Below are 17,516 nucleotides of genomic sequence, written 5' to 3' on the forward strand. Positions count from 1 at the left end.
ATAACAAGGCTGGTGCATATTATCATTTTCCTTTGATGAAATGATGGACTTTCTATGAGCTTGCATTGTTCAGTAGTGTGCTGGACAGTACGAGACACACATTTCTGGGGGAACAAGGCTGGGACTAAGAATTTGCGGATCTTGCCCTGAATGTAATTAATGAGTAACTGGTCAGAATGCTCATGTATATTGGCTGGAAGTGAATTTGCATGCTGAAGGCTGTGTGAGGCAGCCAGGAATGGATGTCCTGACAGCATAGTAGTGAATTAGCTACCTGAAGCTAGAGAATTAAGGGGACACAGCTGTTTAATGGTCCAGATTGTACCCTGGGTACCCAGGATATGGGAGGGGATATGAGTACCCAGATTGTACCCTCACCCAGGATATGGGAGACCCAAACCAGATTCAAACACCACCTCTGCAGGATGGTATTTAACCCACTTCTTGTACAAGTGCTGTAACCACTGGGTTATGGGGTGTTCTAGATGAAGTCTTTCTCAGTCCTATTGAAGCTGTTCCACTGCACGTAACTAATGAAATATACGGGGAGGGGGAAGGGGAACTTGAACAGTGTGTTCTAAACACTGGGCTATTGAATCATTTGCATGCTTTCTCTGGCCCAATGAATGCTAATTATTTATACATAGTCAAACAATTTCAACAGAAGCAACTGAGAAAGCCCCATTCTGGAATACCCCAGAGCCCAGTGGTTAGGATACTCTATTGAAAGACAAAAGTTTAAATCCTTGTTCCATACCAGGCAAAAGGATTTAAACCTATGTCTCTCACCTCCTAGCCGGGGACATTAACAATAGCAGCAGCACTACCTCTTTTTTGCAAGAAAGGGCTTAGGCACCCAGCTTAAGGAGAGAGTTCACAGCTGTGAATCCCAACCAGAGACAGGCACCTAAACCCCTTTGAGGAGATGGGATGTAGGCAACACTCCTTTCCTCAGCATTTCCTGTTCATTAGTTTGTGTGGCTCCCTGCCCAGCTTTGCTGACTTTTGTGGATCCCATTCTTAGGCACGTAATTCTCCCTGTGCATCCCTAACTCAGGGCTGTGGATTCCATCAGGCATCAGGGCACCTAAAATTAGTTGTTCCAACACTGAGTGTAAGTCACCTTTGTGGATCTAGCCCTAACCATGGACTGGAGAGGAAACAGAGAAGCTATGTACAAACTCTGTGATGCTAAATACATAAAGCAAACAAATGGAAAAAGTAGATTTAAAAAAAAAATCTCTTTCACTTGTGTGTAACACACAGCACTAATAGGTACGACATTTTCAGAGAGAAGTGTCATTTTTAAGCTGACAGTGTCCCATTTAAACCTTTAGTTGCAGTTCCCGGCAAACGTCTGCACTCTTGTTTGAAATAGCTTGCAGGTTGTCTTCCCCGCCCAAACCATACTGGCAATGAGTGTGAGTGGTGAGGAACAAGCCCGCTGTGATTCTTGTTGTTGGACTACATTTCCCAGCATTACTGCTCAGCCTGGGAAGTGAGACAAGAGCATTATTCATTCGGAAGAAGTTTTGCTGGACCAATGAAGCAATTCGCTTTCCTTTCCCACCCGGCGGAGATTGACGATAGGGTTAACCCGAAGATGCTGTCTGAGCTGCAGGGTTAAGGGCAGACGAGAACCGATAAATGAACACACAGACAAAGAAATAGGGACACACGGCAGCAGCTCCCGATTGTGTCCGCTCCGTGGTAGCTAATATAGTTAACTAGCTTTCCCCCTGTAGTTTGTTTAGGGGGGACGTGGGAATATTCAAGACTTCTTTGAAACAAACAAACTAAAGCTACATCAAGGTAGATGTGTAACTGAGCAGATGTTCTTGCAGCCGAAATTGAGGCACAAGTTACTCTTTAGTACACGTTTTCTACCCCTTCCCTGCAGCTTGGGCTGTCTTTTTGTTTGTGTTTTTCCTGAAGAGGAAATCTTGTAAATGTTTAGCATTTGGCTGCTTTGTTACTTAACTCTTGGAACAATTCCGGTGTTCGCTGTATCGGGCGGAGGAAGCCAGCTGAGTCCGGAGAACAGTTTAATCTGGGGACCTGGTCTGAGAGCAGATGCGGTCCTCCCTGCTCGGTATTTTTATGTTCAGGCTTTGGACACTGAAGGGCAGAGGTAAGCACGACAGCTTCTTCTCACAGCAACTTTACATTGTTTTTATGGTAAAGAAGATGTTCGAGTTAAAAATGGCCCTTTCTTCATAAATCTAATACTCATGAGGTACCCCATCACCATAGTTTCTGAATGCCTCCTTCTAATTTAAAATTAGAAATGATTATGCTCCCTCACTGGCATTTCCAAGCTCCCTTTTCCATAAATATTTAAACACGTGTGCAACTTTACTCAAATTACACACATGTTTAAGTGGTTCAAGGATCTGGGTCCAAGTCATACCTACAGGATTTCTTTGACAAAAATAAGTTTCACTACTTTTTCTCCTGTTACACTGCAGAGCCAGACCCCTCACATCTTTTACATTCCATTGTGTTGTGTTCATCACCAGTAGAATTAGCCCTGCCTTCTCCTCAGAGCCACATTGTATGCCTGTATATATTGGCTCTCGTGTTGTTTAATTAAGAAACCTACTTAATTTGTCTTTCTTACAGAAAAATATATTAATGTTGAAGGCCTCAAATCTGACATACATTTTTATGCCTTATATCTTTTTTGTAAACTTTGATTAATTGGCATGTGTGTCAAATGTTATAATGTTCTTTTAATTAAATGAATTCCAGCAGCCCCTTACTCCTGACAATAATCATAAATCAGTGTACTTGCACAATACACGAAGGAAAAATATTCAGTAAAGATTCAAGAATCCACTGTTGGCACACAAGGCTGTGATTCCATTGACATCATTCGAGTTGCACCCCCCTTGCACCAGCAGTTAATTTGGCCCATAGATTTTATTTTTAAGATGCCTTTGGGATATTATCCATAGTAAGAAAAAAATCTATATACTTTTAGAACATGTATCTTTTCAAAATCTCCTGAGTTTATATCCATACCTCTAATATAAAATTTGCCATTCACCTCAAGCTTCACAGGCATCATACAGGAAGTGGGATGGGGAAAGGAAATGAAAATTGGGTTACAAACAAAATAGAGGCATCTTGGCTGGCCCAGCAAACAAGTTATTATATATATATATATATATATATATATATATATATATATATAAGTAACTGGTCAGATTAATTTATGATGTGCCCTCTAGACATTCCTGCTTCTTTCCATTGTCACAGACTGATAATCCCCACAAACATGCAGGTATCAAATCTGTGAAGCTATTTAAAATAAATTACTGATTAAATACTGTATAGAACATTAAACAAACCTAGTAACATTTTCAGACAACCTAAAGCTTAATTCAAAGATCAAAATTAGTGATCCAGATCATCTCTAGATAGGAAAACCTCAGTAGAGAACAGGAAACCCACAACTTCTCACTTGTGGTGTTTTCACCACAATATTCCATGAAGAGGAAGGGTTTGTTCCCTCTATCCACTCATGGAACTGGCAGAGCGACTGGAGGAGATTTTCAGAGGCACCAATGTGTAGCTAGGTGTCTAACTAACTACCATTAAATATCAGTGGGAGTTAGGCATCAAAATGTCATTTATTTCTTTGAAAATATCCTCAGCCCTTTAAACCTGCAACTTCCCTAAAATCTGAGAAGGCCAGTGCCATCTGCACAGAGTCTGTATGCCTTGGCATTGCTTCCCAGCCCCTCCTCTACTTTAATGGTAGCACTGCTTCTAAAGGACCCAAGCTGCCAGTGCATCCTTATGGGTTGCTATCCATATATCTCTTCCCATTCAAGAGTGGGGAACCCATGTAAAGTAACAACAATGGGCTTAACATTATTTTATGTGGGGATTCCCATAGGGTTGCCAGGGTGAACAATGTCTTCTGGCCAACCCACCGCACTCTGCAGAGTTCCTAATATCTTAATGGGGTATTGGGGAGGGGCGATGGTAGAGAGCTGTCCCTTTTTCCTTGGGTAGCCCACCTCCTTCACACACAACATAGATGTGATCATAGAAATGGAGGTGGACAATCTAGTTTAGTACCTGGTAGTATATACAATTGTAACATATTGTTACAATTGTTAAACTTCCCTACATTCATAACTTTCCAAGCCGTTCAATTTTTAGGCTGAATTTTTCCAGATTTGGGGTCTGCACACTGTGAATTTCTTTTTTAAAGTTTGAGCAAAATCCCATAAACATTTTTTTTTTAATTTATGGGACATTCCTAAAGTTCTTCTGTTTCTACCCTGAGATTTATATTTTGAGATGTTCTGATTTCTTGTATAAACAACAGATGATCTTCAAAGAACCATGTACATTTTTGGACATTTGACTCAATTCTTCTTTTCCCCACATCTGTTATTAAAGACTGTATCTCTTTCAATAAGACCTACAAAATAAGCTACATTTGAAAAAATTTAGCTCAGTTACTAAAGTTACCAATGTGAAATTCAGTTACTAAAGTTACCAATGTGAAAAGTTGGCAAAGTGAAACTTGTTCCCACAGTGTCCATACCGGCTTGGTGTCATTCATCCTGACTGCACACTGTCACTTGGTTACTCATGCCAGTTGAAATGTCACTCTTGAGGGTTGCAGGTAATAAGAAAAGATTTTGTCTTCAGCTCTTACTCTCATTTACAGAAGGCTACTTTCAGGGCTTCTGAGCAGGCAGCCGAGGTGTCTGTCTCCTGCTTTTCTTGCTGCTCCATTTCCACCACTGTGAATTGGGGCAAGAAGTGGAGATGAGTAAGTGGCCAGCACTGCTACTTTCTTGCCCTCAGCAGCAGTTCACTCCACCCTCAGGAGGTAACCATGGTGTAAGGTAGGCAGGATCAGTGGGGTCAGAAAGAAATGAATGAAGAGAAAAGAGTGAGAGGGAGACTTGATTATAGCAGTAAGAGGACCAGTGGAAAGGGGGATGTGGAAGAGAAAGGATCTGGGGGTAGGGAGAGAGGGGGTGAAGGACGGAGAGAGGAAAAGTAACCCAGACAAGGATAGTCTTGTGATTAATACACAGGACTGATTATTAGGAATGATGGGTTCCATTCCTACCTTTGCCACTGACTTTCTGTGTAAATGTTGAGAGTCATATCACCTTCCTGTACCTCATTTTCCCACATCTAATAGTAGTACAGTCCTACTTCCCAGGTAGGTGGAAGCACTTTAAGACTCTGGAATAGGAAAATTGCTGTTCATTTGTTAATGCCAGAAGGGAGAGAAGTGCTGAATCGGAAAAGCTCATATCTGCAAAAATGTCACTGGACAAGAAGTACTTTGGCTTTGAACTAGTTTGCTTGTAGAGGCAGGATGTCTCAACATTCAATGTCAATGGTCTGTTAAGACACTCTGGTCCAAATTTTCAGAAGAGCTCAGATCTCACACTCAGGGCCAGATTTTCAAAATTGCTTGGCTCTCATTTAAGCAACAAAATAAGTAGACAGATTTTCATAAGAACTCAGTACTTTGGGTGCTAAGGTCTATTGAAAACCTACCCATTGGTGTCACAGTGGGAGCTGCTGACTGCTGACCACTTTTGAAAATCCAGGCCTTATTTAGGTGCCTAAATTGGAGCTGAAGTCTTTGGAAAATCTGGCTCTATTTATGGGCACTGAGCTCCTGGAAATATGGTGCATTTTAGCCCTCAATAAAGTCAATGGCAATCTTTCCATTGGCTTTAACTGGAGTTGGATCAGATCCTAAGAAAACCGTCACATAGTCACTTCTTAATCACGATTATACTTGTTCCCTGTGTAGGTTTACGTTCTCTCCGGGAGCAAATGCATTCCAGGTGAAGATCACTGCTCCTGAGGAGCAGTTCACTCGGGTAGGAGTGCAGATATTAGACAGAAAAGATGGCTCCTTCATTGTGAGGTACAGAATGTATGCAAGCTACAAAAACCTGAAGATAGAAGTCAAAGTCAAAGATAAACATGTCGCCAAGTCTCCATATATTTTAAAAGGTACAAAGAAGTATTACATGATACAACTTTATTTTACGGTGTTTTTTCATACAAACTGTATCCCCAAATGCTTTATAGTACTTGGGCCTGATCCTGCAAGTTGCTAAGGCCTGGGTTTACAAAGGTACTTACGCAATCCACACAATCCCCTATCAGCTGCTCCTGACCCCTGTAAACTCCTAAACTCACTCAGGGTATGTCTACACAGGGATAAAAGCCTGTGGCATGGCCACGGCTAGACCAGATCAGTGGGTTCGGGCTCCGGGTCTGAAAAATCACCGTGTAGACATTTGGGCTTGGGCTGGAGCTTGAGCTCTGGGACCCTGCAGGGGTTGAGGGTCCCAGAGCCTGAATGTCCACACAGCGATTTTTCAGCCTGAGGGTGCCAGAGCCTGAGCCTCATGAGCCCGAGTCAGCTACCCTCCGCCAATGGCTGATTTTTTATCCGTGTGTAGGCATACCCTCAGCACCTAAGTTTTTGTATAAAAATTCCTTAGGAGCCTATGTTTTTGCCTCTGAGCATGCACACTGCTGCCTCACTCTAGGCTTCCAGACTCTTGTCTCCTACCTAGGGCCGAGAGTGATCCACAAACTGGGAAAGACAGGCATTTGCATATCTGGTTGGCATGCTCAGAGGCAGCCTAACTCCACACAAAACAACATTTAGGAGGAAGAACCCCTCCTTTATAACTATTCCCCAATGGGTAGGTTATTCACCTGGGATGAGACCCCACTTCTTCAAGAGACCCTGTCAGCCTGATGAAGGGAAGGGATTTGAATAGGGACCTGCCACCTTTTGTGCCTAGATCAGGCAAGACAGGCAGGCTAACATCTATCGTCCCCTAGTTTGTGAATCGCTGTAGGGCTTAGGCAGGAGATAGGTTCTTTTATTCTGGAACAGAGTATCCACATGGGGCAATTATTCCAGAATAGCTCATTATACCAGAACAGTTATGCCGATCTATTTCCCCTTTGTAGGTAAGGCCTAAGAGTCTAAGTTAATGTAATTTACACATTAAGGAGTCTGGAACTAAGTATAAGTGTAAGTGTAACTTACACTACATTAAACTGACTGATTCACCTCTGAATTTGGTTCCAAGTGTAGGGTAAGTAAATTCTGAATTAAATATCTTGTGTGTGTTGCACATTAAAAAAATCTAAAACTTTGTGGTGTATACAATAGGCCCTGTCTACCATGAGAATTGTGACTGCCCTCGGGAAGACAGCACTGCATGGCTGGAAGATATGAGCTGCCCTCAAGCCATTCCACAGATTCAGAGAGACCTAGCGCATTTTCCTAGTGTTGATCCAGATAAGATTGCCAAGGAAATTCCACAAAGATTTGGACAAAGACAGAGCTTGTGCCACTATACCTTAAAAGATAACAAGGTACAGTATGTGATTTAGCTTAAGTGTTAAAGGAGGGCTTCGAGTTAGTCGTATATTTAGGTTGCTTAACAATTTTCATTATAAAGGATTATTTTGACCTTTTCATTGAGAAGTTCTCAAACCTCCATTATTTGCTTCATTGTCCTTCAAATATAATACTTAACTCTTATATAGTGTTTTTCATCTGTAGAGCTCAATTATACTTACCTTCCTTTGTAAGGTGTTTTACATCCATGTTACAGATGGGGCAGTTGAAACAGAGAGGCAAATGACTTTTCCCACAGTCGCACAGTAGATCCACAGTACAGTTGGGAATAGCCCCAAGTGCCCTGATTCCCAGTTGAGTTTCCTGTCCACTAGGCTCCACAAGAGTTTTGAATACTCACCACTTTTGTATGTTGCAATCGTCTAAGAATCCTCAACTCAACTAACAAGAGCTTCATGGGTGGTGTTTTGGAAACTGTGCTAAAATTACAAGCTAGCAGTTTAAAGGTAATGGATTTTCTGGTCCTGCTTGCACATTAGTGGGCTTTAGAGGGAAGCATGTGATCTTATGCAGTCAGCCAGCAAACAGCCCACCTAATGCAAGGTAGGGTGAGTTTTGCCTCTCTACTTTAGGGAGCAGCCTGCATTTTTTCTCTCTGTTTTTGGTTCTTGTGTATGTTAAAGTTTTGGATTCTAAGAAAGTAGTGTTACATTGCGACCTTCCAGAGAGAATATTTTATGTTTTTAGCTAGCTTCTCTGTATGCCATGAACATAACCTGGGAAAGGAGTGTCATAGAATCAGGATTGAAAGTAATGAATTTCTGTTTAAATGGGATTATTTTTAAAGGTGACTACAAAGGACAAAAAATGTGTGCCCCTTTTTTTGCTTCTTCAGAGAGGTAGGACATTCCAAGGCCTCCCAAAATGATTTGAAGTTATATAAAGGTGAAGCCATACAATCTCTCTGCTTAATTGTTTATAGCAAAATAGGAAAACTCCAATGTCATCAGTATTTTTCCCCCCAAGCAAAACGCTAATGTAATAACTTTTGGATTATTTTTAGATTTATATAAGGACACATGGAGAACATGTAGGCTTCAGGATTTTCATGGATGCCATACTACTTTCTTTGACTAGGAAAGTGAGTATATATTAGTCTATTATACATTGTATATATTAGTCTTTAAACATAAAAATTTCCCTGAAATCTTTATTACAGCTTTGTTGACATCCCTGCAACAATAAAATACCACCACTGTTCTTGTTTGCTTATTTTTATTACTTTCACATTAATAAGTAATAACTAACAGGATTGTTCCTAGCTGAAGTTGGATGTTCTGATATGCTCTTTGATTAGTTTGTAGAATGTAGCTTACAAATATTATCTGCAATGTTGTTGTAGCTGTGCTGGTCCCAGACTATTAGAGAGACAAGGTGGGTGAAGTAATATCTTTTACTGGACCAACTTTTGTTGGCGAAAGAGACAAGCTTTCAAACTTACACAGAGCGATTTTAAGCATGTTAAGGTGTATATTCTAGACTTTTTCCTTGGAGCAGCATGCTTAAAACCACCTTCACCAAACAAGGACGCTATCAGAGAAGTAGCTCACTTCATAAACTGGGCCATCCACATACCCCAAAGAACCTGCTTCAACATGGGGGGAGGAGGAGGAGAGAAACAAAGCCTCCAACCACACATTCTTAGTTGTTACTTACCATCCCACACTGGAACCCGTAGAAGGTATCATTAAACAATTACAATCCATACTTAATGGTGACCACATCCTGAAAGAAGTCTTTCCCCAAACCTCTCTTCTGGCCTTCAAACAACCCCACCAACCTGGCCAAGCTCATCATCAGAAGCAAGTTTCCCACAGACTAGGACACCAACTTAAAGCAGCATCAGATCCTGTCAGAATAACACGTGCAAAGCTTGGAGACTTATCTCTACTGTTTCAATGATCAATATCTCCCCCCCACAAAACACCCCTTTCAAGATCTATGGGTCCAACACATCTGGTACACCTGATACAGTGCATTAAATGCCCCAATAACAACTATGTTGGTGAAACAAGACAATCATTATGCTCTCAAATGATCTCACACAGAAAAATGATAAAAGAAAAAAAAACACCGTATTATCCTGGGTGAACACCTTTCACAAAAAGTTCACACTATATCTGACCTCTTAGTCCTCATCCTCAAAGAAAACCTGCACAACACTTTCAAAATATGAGCCTAGGAGCTTAAATTGATAAGTTTGCTAGACACTGAAAATCATGGAGTTGTTAAATACACTGGATTTATGATTTATTACAACAATCTGTAACTCAGTAAACCTCCTTTTTAGTCCTATGACTGCAGAGGCGTTAAGATGTCACTTCTCCTTGAATGGTCTCTTACAATATGTGTCAGCTATTTGTGCTAAACAATCAGTTCTACTTGTATTAGCTGTGACACTGAGTACATTTTCCACACCTGAAGAAGAGCTCTGTGTAAGTTTGAAAGCTTGTCTTTCTTGCCAACAGAAGTTGGTCCAATAAAAGACATTACCTCACCTACCTTGTCTCTCAAATATTAATTAGGCAGCTAGACCTTTTGACAAAGGTTTATAGAGTTAATAGAAAACAATTTTTATAGGCTTTGTGAACCATCCTATAGGATTTAATAGAGAATTATATCACTACTAATACATTTTATAGGATGATTTAAACCGACTTTAGGGAATTTATATAATTCTCTATTAAATTCTATACCCTGGGGAAAGAAGCCAGAGGGCAAAGAGAGGCTGGGGCAGATGTCCCCCAGTACAGGAACCACAAAGCACTGTCACATGCTGTCCTTTGAGGACTACCTGACAAGCCTTTCCATATAGGGCATGACTGGGGCAGGAGGAGTGTGTCAGGAGTGGGGTCACAGCACATAGTACTATGAAGCTCGGAGTGTCACTGCTGCTCATAGGGCAGCCTGGAGAGGTGGCCATAATTTAAGCAGACCCCTAGGGATGCCTATGTTATAGTGGGGATGCTCTGCAAGCCCCTGCCACAGCTCAAAATAAAATTTCTGGAGAATCCTATTTGTTTCATCACTGTTTAATTCTATACAACTTTTTCATTGGGTAATATGATTGAAGAACAAAAAAATCTATTGTGTTGAAGGAGAAAATTAGCCCCCAATTACTTTGTGCTCTGAAAATGTCAATACTGATCATATATAGTTTATAGCTTGTCTATTACAGTTATTGAATAGCACCAGTAGATGGCATTGTATTCATAAAGATTATTCCTAAAGATTACAAACAAGTGCTTTGATTTAGGAGAATCAAATAGAACCCTATTTATCTGTATGTAAACTGAAGATAAGAACTGCTGTTTTGCTTCTCCACCTCTAGAACTTCCATGCCTTTCTGCCTGTTCTTATCAGTGAATCCTTACCAAAGGTTTCTCTATGTCATCAAGTAAGAGCAAATAGACTTTTCTGTCTTTCCTCAACCATATGAGAGGGTGTACAGAACCTGCTTGATATTTGACAGAGGATTAGTTTATATCTCTATCCATGAATGTTAGCTAAGTCAAAAACCTATTGTTTCTATTGTTTGGACAGCAGAGGAATCGAGACATGTTGCAATGTGGATGAGCCACAATGAAATTCATTACCTTGCTGTTCTGAACAACAAATATTTAAGAGAAAAGATTCACACATGAACATGCTATGGAGAAGCAGTAATGTGCTTATAATTGCATATTATATATATGTGGGGACTTGGTCAGTATGGGTTATTAACGTGTACATGGATAATTGTTATCCATTTTCATGTGATATGGATAATTGTGATCCATATCATGTTGCCTCTTTATAAATCCATGGTATGCTCACATCTTTAATATGGCATGCAGATCAGGTCACCGTATCTCAAAAAAGATATATTGGAATTGGAAAAGTGTACAGAAAAGAGCAGCAAAAATTATTAGGGGTATGGAAAAGCTTCCATCTGAGGAGATATTAATAAGACTAGGACTTTTCAGCTTGGAAAAGAGATGATTAAGAGGATATGATATAGGTCTATAAAATCATGACTGGTGTGGAGAAAGAAACTAAGGAAGTGTTATTTACTCCTTCTCCTAACACGAAGTAGGGGGTCACTAAATTAAATTAATAGGCAGCAGGTTTAAAATGAACAAAGGGAAGTATTTCTTCACACAGTGCACAGTCATCCTGTGGAATTCCTTGCCAGAGGGTGTTGTGAAGGCCAAGACTATAACAGGGTTCAAAAAAGAACTAGATAAGTTCAAGGAGGATAGGTCCATCAATGGCTATTAGCCATCAAGGAGGATGGGCAGGGATTGCTGTTTGCCAGAAGCTGGGAATGGGCAATGGAATGGATCACTTGATGATTACCTGTTTGTTTCATTCCCTCTGAAGCACCTGGCATTGGCCACTGTCAGAAGACAGGATACTGGGCTAGATGGACCATTGATCTGACCCAGTATGGTTGTCTTATGTTCTTATGTATTCCTAAAGCACTCCGGAAGCATGATGATCAGTTGTTATGGTTTTTGAATATATTATGGTCCTGAACCTAATTTTTCCCTTAAGCTTCTCTTATTGTACCTAATTTCAGATACCATATTGATCAAGAAAGAGTATTCCTATGTATTAACACATACAATACACTAACACAGCAATGTTATCATTTGTCTTCATTTAGGTGAAAATGCCAGACGTAGAATTTTTTGTTAATTTAGGTGATTGGCCTTTGGAAAAAAAGAAATCTACCCAGAACCTTCACCCCATCTTCTCATGGTGTGGTTCCACTGAATCGAAAGACATTGTGATGCCCACCTATGATTTGACGGATTCAGTTTTAGAAACTATGGGCCGGTAAGAAACTACATATTTCACAAAGTACTAAATTTGGGTGAATGATCTTCCAACAGATTCTTACATTACCAATACTTTAATAATTGTAGTACTATGTATTTATTCAGATTAATTTCTATGTTGACACAGACACCATTTTAGACCAGATAAGGTATACTGAAAGTTTGAGGTTAGCTATTTTATGCTTTACATAATTGTATTCCTGCAATGTGCTACTTCAGAAATCGAACAAAGACCAAATGTAGTCCAATCAAAACACTGAAAAATGTATTTGCTCTCTGATGACACCACTACCAGTCTCCCGATCACTCAGGCTCGTATCCTGGGAGGGGGTCATCTTCAACTCTTCCCTCTTTTTCCCTGCATATTTAGGCTTTCTCCAAATCTTGCTGCTTCTCCCTTCATGACATTCTAAGATACATCCTCTTCTCTTCAAATACATATAGCCAAAACTTTCATCTAGGCTGTCATCATCTCCCATCTTGATTACTGTAATAGATTCTTCTCATCCTTCCCTAACAGATATGTTGCCTCTTCAGAACCATACAAAACCAGTTTCGAAGATGATCCATCACTCTAAATCCATTTGAATCCTTCTACTGGGTCACCCTTCTTGTCCTTACCATCAAGACCCTTCACAGGTCTGCCCCTCTTTATTTGTGCATTCTAATCTCTTACTGCAGCACTTTCTTGCTGCCTCCTTCACTCTGCCAAAGATGGTACCCTCATTCACCCTTTGTCAGCCTCTCCTACATCCATCTCCACCGTTTCTTCCATACTGCCCCGGGCACATGGAAGGCTGTTGCTGAACTGATCCACAAAGCCATTACTCTATTCCCCTTTCAAGTTTCTGCTCCAGACCCACCTCTGCCATAATGCCTGTAAGATATCAACTAATGAATGGTGGCTTGAGGGTCAGATGGGGTTGGTTGGCACTTATTTTATATAATAATAAAAAGTTTACAAATATATGTTTGTACATCATCTGTATTTTTAGACTGTAAACTCTTTTGAGTAACACCATTGAAATCAGTGGAAACATGGTATATAACTGTTGAGGGAGAATCTGGTCCCAAATTGTATTACAATAATATTTTAAAAGACCGGTGCATGAAAACTGCAAGAGTTCTCTTTTCTGAAATCGCTTGTTCCCTCCTGACCTCTAGAGTCAGCCTGGACATGATGTCTGTCCAGGCCAACACTGGGCCACCCTGGGAAGACAAGAACACCACAGCAGTTTGGCGGGGACGTGACAGCCGCAAAGAGAGGCTCGAACTTGTAAAACTCAGTAGAAAACACCCAGATATCATAGATGCTGCTTTCACCAATTTTTTCTTTTTTAAACATGATGAAAGCCTCTATGGTCCCATTGTGAAGCATATTTCATTTTTTGATTTTTTCAAGGTAAGACATCAACTGCTATTTAGACTTTCTTATAGACTTAACTCACTAGTGTTTGAGAATCCCCCCCCCCACCCGCCTATTGTCTTTGCACATATTAAAGTGCTTTAACTTGTCAGACACAATCCTTTTATGATGATTAGAGTTGAGTTAGATTTTGAGGTTTTGTAGGAACCTTCCATTCCATCTAAATCTCTCTAGATTCTATTTTATTGTTATTCTGTCTGACTAATGATCACAGCTTCTCCCAATAAAATATATTTAGCCAGTGGAACTAATCTAATGAGTAAAGTTATACATCTACTTAGTAAAAATAAAGATTGCCTACAATGCTAGGCCTGTCTGGCATAACCTGCATGTCTCAAAATGAGCATTTAATGCCCTCAGAATACCCCTCACCCACAAAACTACCATTGCTACCTGTTTTTAAAATGTTTATTAATCAATTATTGTATGTTTTTGCAGTATAAATATCAAATTAATATTGATGGCACAGTGGCTGCATACAGATTGCCTTACCTGTTAGCAGGAAACAGTGTAGTACTGAAGCAAGACTCCATCTACTATGAACATTTTTATAATGAGCTGGAGCCCTGGAAACATTACATTCCATTTAAGAGTGACCTGAGTGACCTTCTCGAGAAACTACAGTGGGCAAAAGATCATGATGAAGAGGTAAATATATATTAAAACACTTAGCAACATTTCCTAACAAACTAAAAGTAGGTGAATCCAAGTTAATTTCTTTAAAAACAAAGAAACAAAAACATTAGCAGATTTTGGAGCATCGCATGTTGTATCAAAGGGGAAGCAATATGTATTTAGGTTGCGTATTCTTCTACAACCCTTAATTTGAAAATTAATTTCAAACTAATAAAATGTGAGTTTGAGAAATTAAAGATATATTTACAGAATAAAAATACCTTTCTTTTGACATTACAAATAGGTCAATTTTCAGTCTTCCTTTTATGTTATCAGTAATAAAAGTTTATTTTTTTATTTTATGAAGCAGTCACCACAGTGGTACCTAGACACTTGTCTACAAATTTGGAAGGCTAAATTACTAAAACTATGTATTGTGTTGCATTTCAGAATCACTACCACCATCTCCAGAAATGTTCCTATGTCAGGTTTTTCCTTTTCTTTGACAGGCAAGGAATATTGCAAAATCAGGGCAAGAATTTGCAAGAAATAACCTTATGGGAGATCATATATTGTGTTATTATTTCAAACTTTTCCAGGTCAGTATATCTTAGACTACTAAAAAAGAAAATTATGTAGAAAGCACGTAAGATACTGGAAATTGGCCAGTCCATTGATGAAGTAACAAAGCAAACAGTAAAAATGGAAAACATTAAGTAGATTGTGGACATTGTGTGAAGCTTATGTCCTAAAAGACCCCTTAATGTTATATTGGTAGTTTGAAAGAGGCATTCCAGATCCCATAAATCTCAATCTAATCTACAAGAAAATGTCCCCATGTTCCCCACACTAGCTCTCAGCAATGATTAGAGTGTAGTATCATTCTCCTAGCCACAGCTGAAAATGTTTGTGCATTAGCACTGAGGTATTGACACTTCAGTGAGGCACCAAATGAGATCTCTGACAGCAGTTAAGGATCCGCTTACTTTGTTTGTGGGATGTTGGGCTTTTCCAAGAGCAATGAAAGATCCTTTGGCCACATAGCTCCTCCAAAATTATTGATCTGAGCTGTTGAGATATTACAGGCAGTTAATAGAGTAAGAATCCCTTCCCCTTTTTTGAATTAGGAATATGCCAATTTACAAGTGAGAGAGCCAAAAATCAGAGAAGGCATGGAGAAGGTGGAGCAACCTGACGATGACCTCTTTCCATGTACTTGTCACAGACAGAAGGTAGGTCTATACAAAGATCTGATCCTGCAAGATGCTGACTGTCCTCAGTTCCCATTTAACTGAATGGGAGCTGAATGTGTCCAACATCCATCATCAGGGCCTAACTGAGTTTCATTCAAATTCTGACAACTAACCGGCTTGTAGGTGGCCTATATCTTCATTTTCTCTTTTTAAAAATTGTGTATTTGCACCAACCAAGCAGCTGAAAACTGCTGCTGAAAACAGAACTGAGAGATAACTCCTGTGAAATCACTGGAGCAGCTCTGCCAGGAAGAGATCAATAATAGAACAGAACAGTTTCAGAAAGGCGATAATTTTATCTGTCAAAGTCAAAAAGAAGTGACAAGGTTTCCATTTTTTGTTTTAACCTTTTCTGGATTTTTGTAATATTACTTTACTTACTGGTTTGTAAAACTGCTGGAAACCAACCACTTAAACAGTGTTTTTATAATTCTTGTAGACTAAATAAGAGCCTCGGTGGGCATGTGCTTTCAAAATTAAATATTTTAAAGAAAAAACTGAAGGTCTCTAAAAATTAATAGCTAATTAATAAGGAGTTGTTTGGAAGCATATCCCAATTCATTAACTGTCAGACCCGTCTCTGTGGGACAGGAACAGACAAGGAACTCTGTCTCATATAGATCTGTTGTGAGTGGAGGTTTGAGGACACAGCAGACTTCAGGACCCCTCATACCGCCTGCATACTGCAAAGAGTATTTCATAGTCAGCCACAAATAAGACAAGGAAGAGGGAGCTGTGGGGACTAGGCAGAGGGAGGAAACCAACCAACCTGCACTTACTGGATACAGTGGCTCATAAAGGACATGGAGAAGCTGCAGCCACTGTTTCAATCTGTAGGCTGAACCAGTGGCCAAAGAAGAACTGTTCCTTTCTGTCTCTTTAGACAGGGAAAGGATTATTGAAGTAAAGCAAGAAATAAGTCTATCTTGACTGTTAAAACTTCAGTAATTAATATTTTTCCTTCTTAATTACAGGCCAAAGATGAACTCTAACAGGAAGAAATAAAGTCATTTTTAGGAATATTTACCTATCTTCAGAATCCCTTTAAAATAAAAGGAAAATTATTTTATTAACAATTTTGATGGACAATACAAAACAGTGCAATAGTCTGAATGAGGACTTTTTTTCATCAGCATCAATAGAACTTGCTGTTTTGAAATGTTTTTATGTTTTTTTAAAAAAAATAAAATTCACCTTTGTTTCAAAAAAGCAATGTTGTTACCATTTTAAGACCTGATTCTGCAAAAGGATGGTGAGCAGGCACCTTTCACAAACTGCTTTACTGACTCAATCCACACAATACGTTAAGTCTAAATCCAAACCCCAGGAAAAGTTTTTTTTAAACAACAACCTGTAAAGTAACAAATTCAATTCAAATCACGTGAGCATGCCTGCTTCCAAGGTTACTTCTTCAGGACTGTTTAGCCTACACCTTCATCCCTTTGTACAGAGCCTACACTCTAAGAAGAGAATGATATCCTTTCGACAGATTTTTTGAAACCAGCCTACAGAATTCCACAGGAGGGATTCAATTTTATTGAGCAGTTTAAGAACCTATAGAAATATAATTTTAACTTCTCTGGGATTTGCCATAGGGGATAACAACATGTGCATTTGGCAGTATGTAGAGAATCATAGCAATATCAAGCAATGTAGCAGTTACTAAAGTTAAATAAATCTGATCATTTTTCATGAACAGAGTCCAGGGTTTTAAGAAATTATCTGTATCTCCTGAAAGTAGTGGACTTCTTTAAACCAGTCACTAATTTGTACTTACGGTCCTTTCATTCACACCAATGTTAATGGGAGCACTATATGTGAAGGGATGGCAGAATTGGACCCAATTATGTTACTAAGTCAGGTTTAAATTCTCCGTACTCTAAAAATAGAACATTTCCCAGCCAAAAGGAGGAGTTTTCATATTATAGCTAATGAAGGCAGAGTCTGCATGGCTA

At 39.5% G+C, this 17,516-nt stretch overlaps 1 protein-coding gene across 1 annotated transcript; it reads left to right on the plus strand.

The window, feature by feature from the left end:
- The first annotated feature begins 1,604 nt into the window (after positions 1-1,604).
- POGLUT2 (protein O-glucosyltransferase 2) lies at positions 1,605-16,873 on the plus strand. The gene is made up of 10 exons (XM_067536805.1): positions 1,605-2,131; positions 5,804-6,009; positions 7,193-7,398; positions 8,448-8,525; positions 12,093-12,265; positions 13,432-13,669; positions 14,132-14,341; positions 14,818-14,907; positions 15,436-15,540; positions 16,536-16,873. Exons 1-10 carry the CDS (start codon positions 1,950-1,952, stop codon positions 16,551-16,553), a joined length of 1,506 nt encoding a protein of 501 aa, XP_067392906.1. The 5' UTR covers positions 1,605-1,949; the 3' UTR covers positions 16,554-16,873.
- The last annotated feature ends 643 nt before the right edge of the window (positions 16,874-17,516 follow it).

The sequence above is a fragment of the Emydura macquarii genome, unplaced genomic scaffold (genome assembly GCF_026122565.2).
Source record: "Emydura macquarii macquarii isolate MOO-44397 ecotype Brisbane River unplaced genomic scaffold, CSIRO-AGI_Emac_v2 contig_3671, whole genome shotgun sequence".
Lineage (NCBI taxonomy): Eukaryota > Metazoa > Chordata > Testudines > Chelidae > Emydura > Emydura macquarii.

What these genes read in the sequence shown, in the direction of transcription:
- POGLUT2 (XM_067536805.1), top strand. Translation starts at nt 1,950, where the DNA reads ATGTTTAGCATTTGGCTGCTTTGTTACTTAACTCTTGGAACAATTCCG. An exon ending in ATACCTTAAAAGATAACAAG is followed by an intron (nt 7,399 to 8,447) that starts GTACAGTATGTG and finishes GATTATTTTTAG; the next exon opens with ATTTATATAAGGACACATGG. An exon ending in CATTTTTTGATTTTTTCAAG is followed by an intron (nt 13,670 to 14,131) that starts GTAAGACATCAA and finishes ATGTTTTTGCAG; the next exon opens with TATAAATATCAAATTAATAT.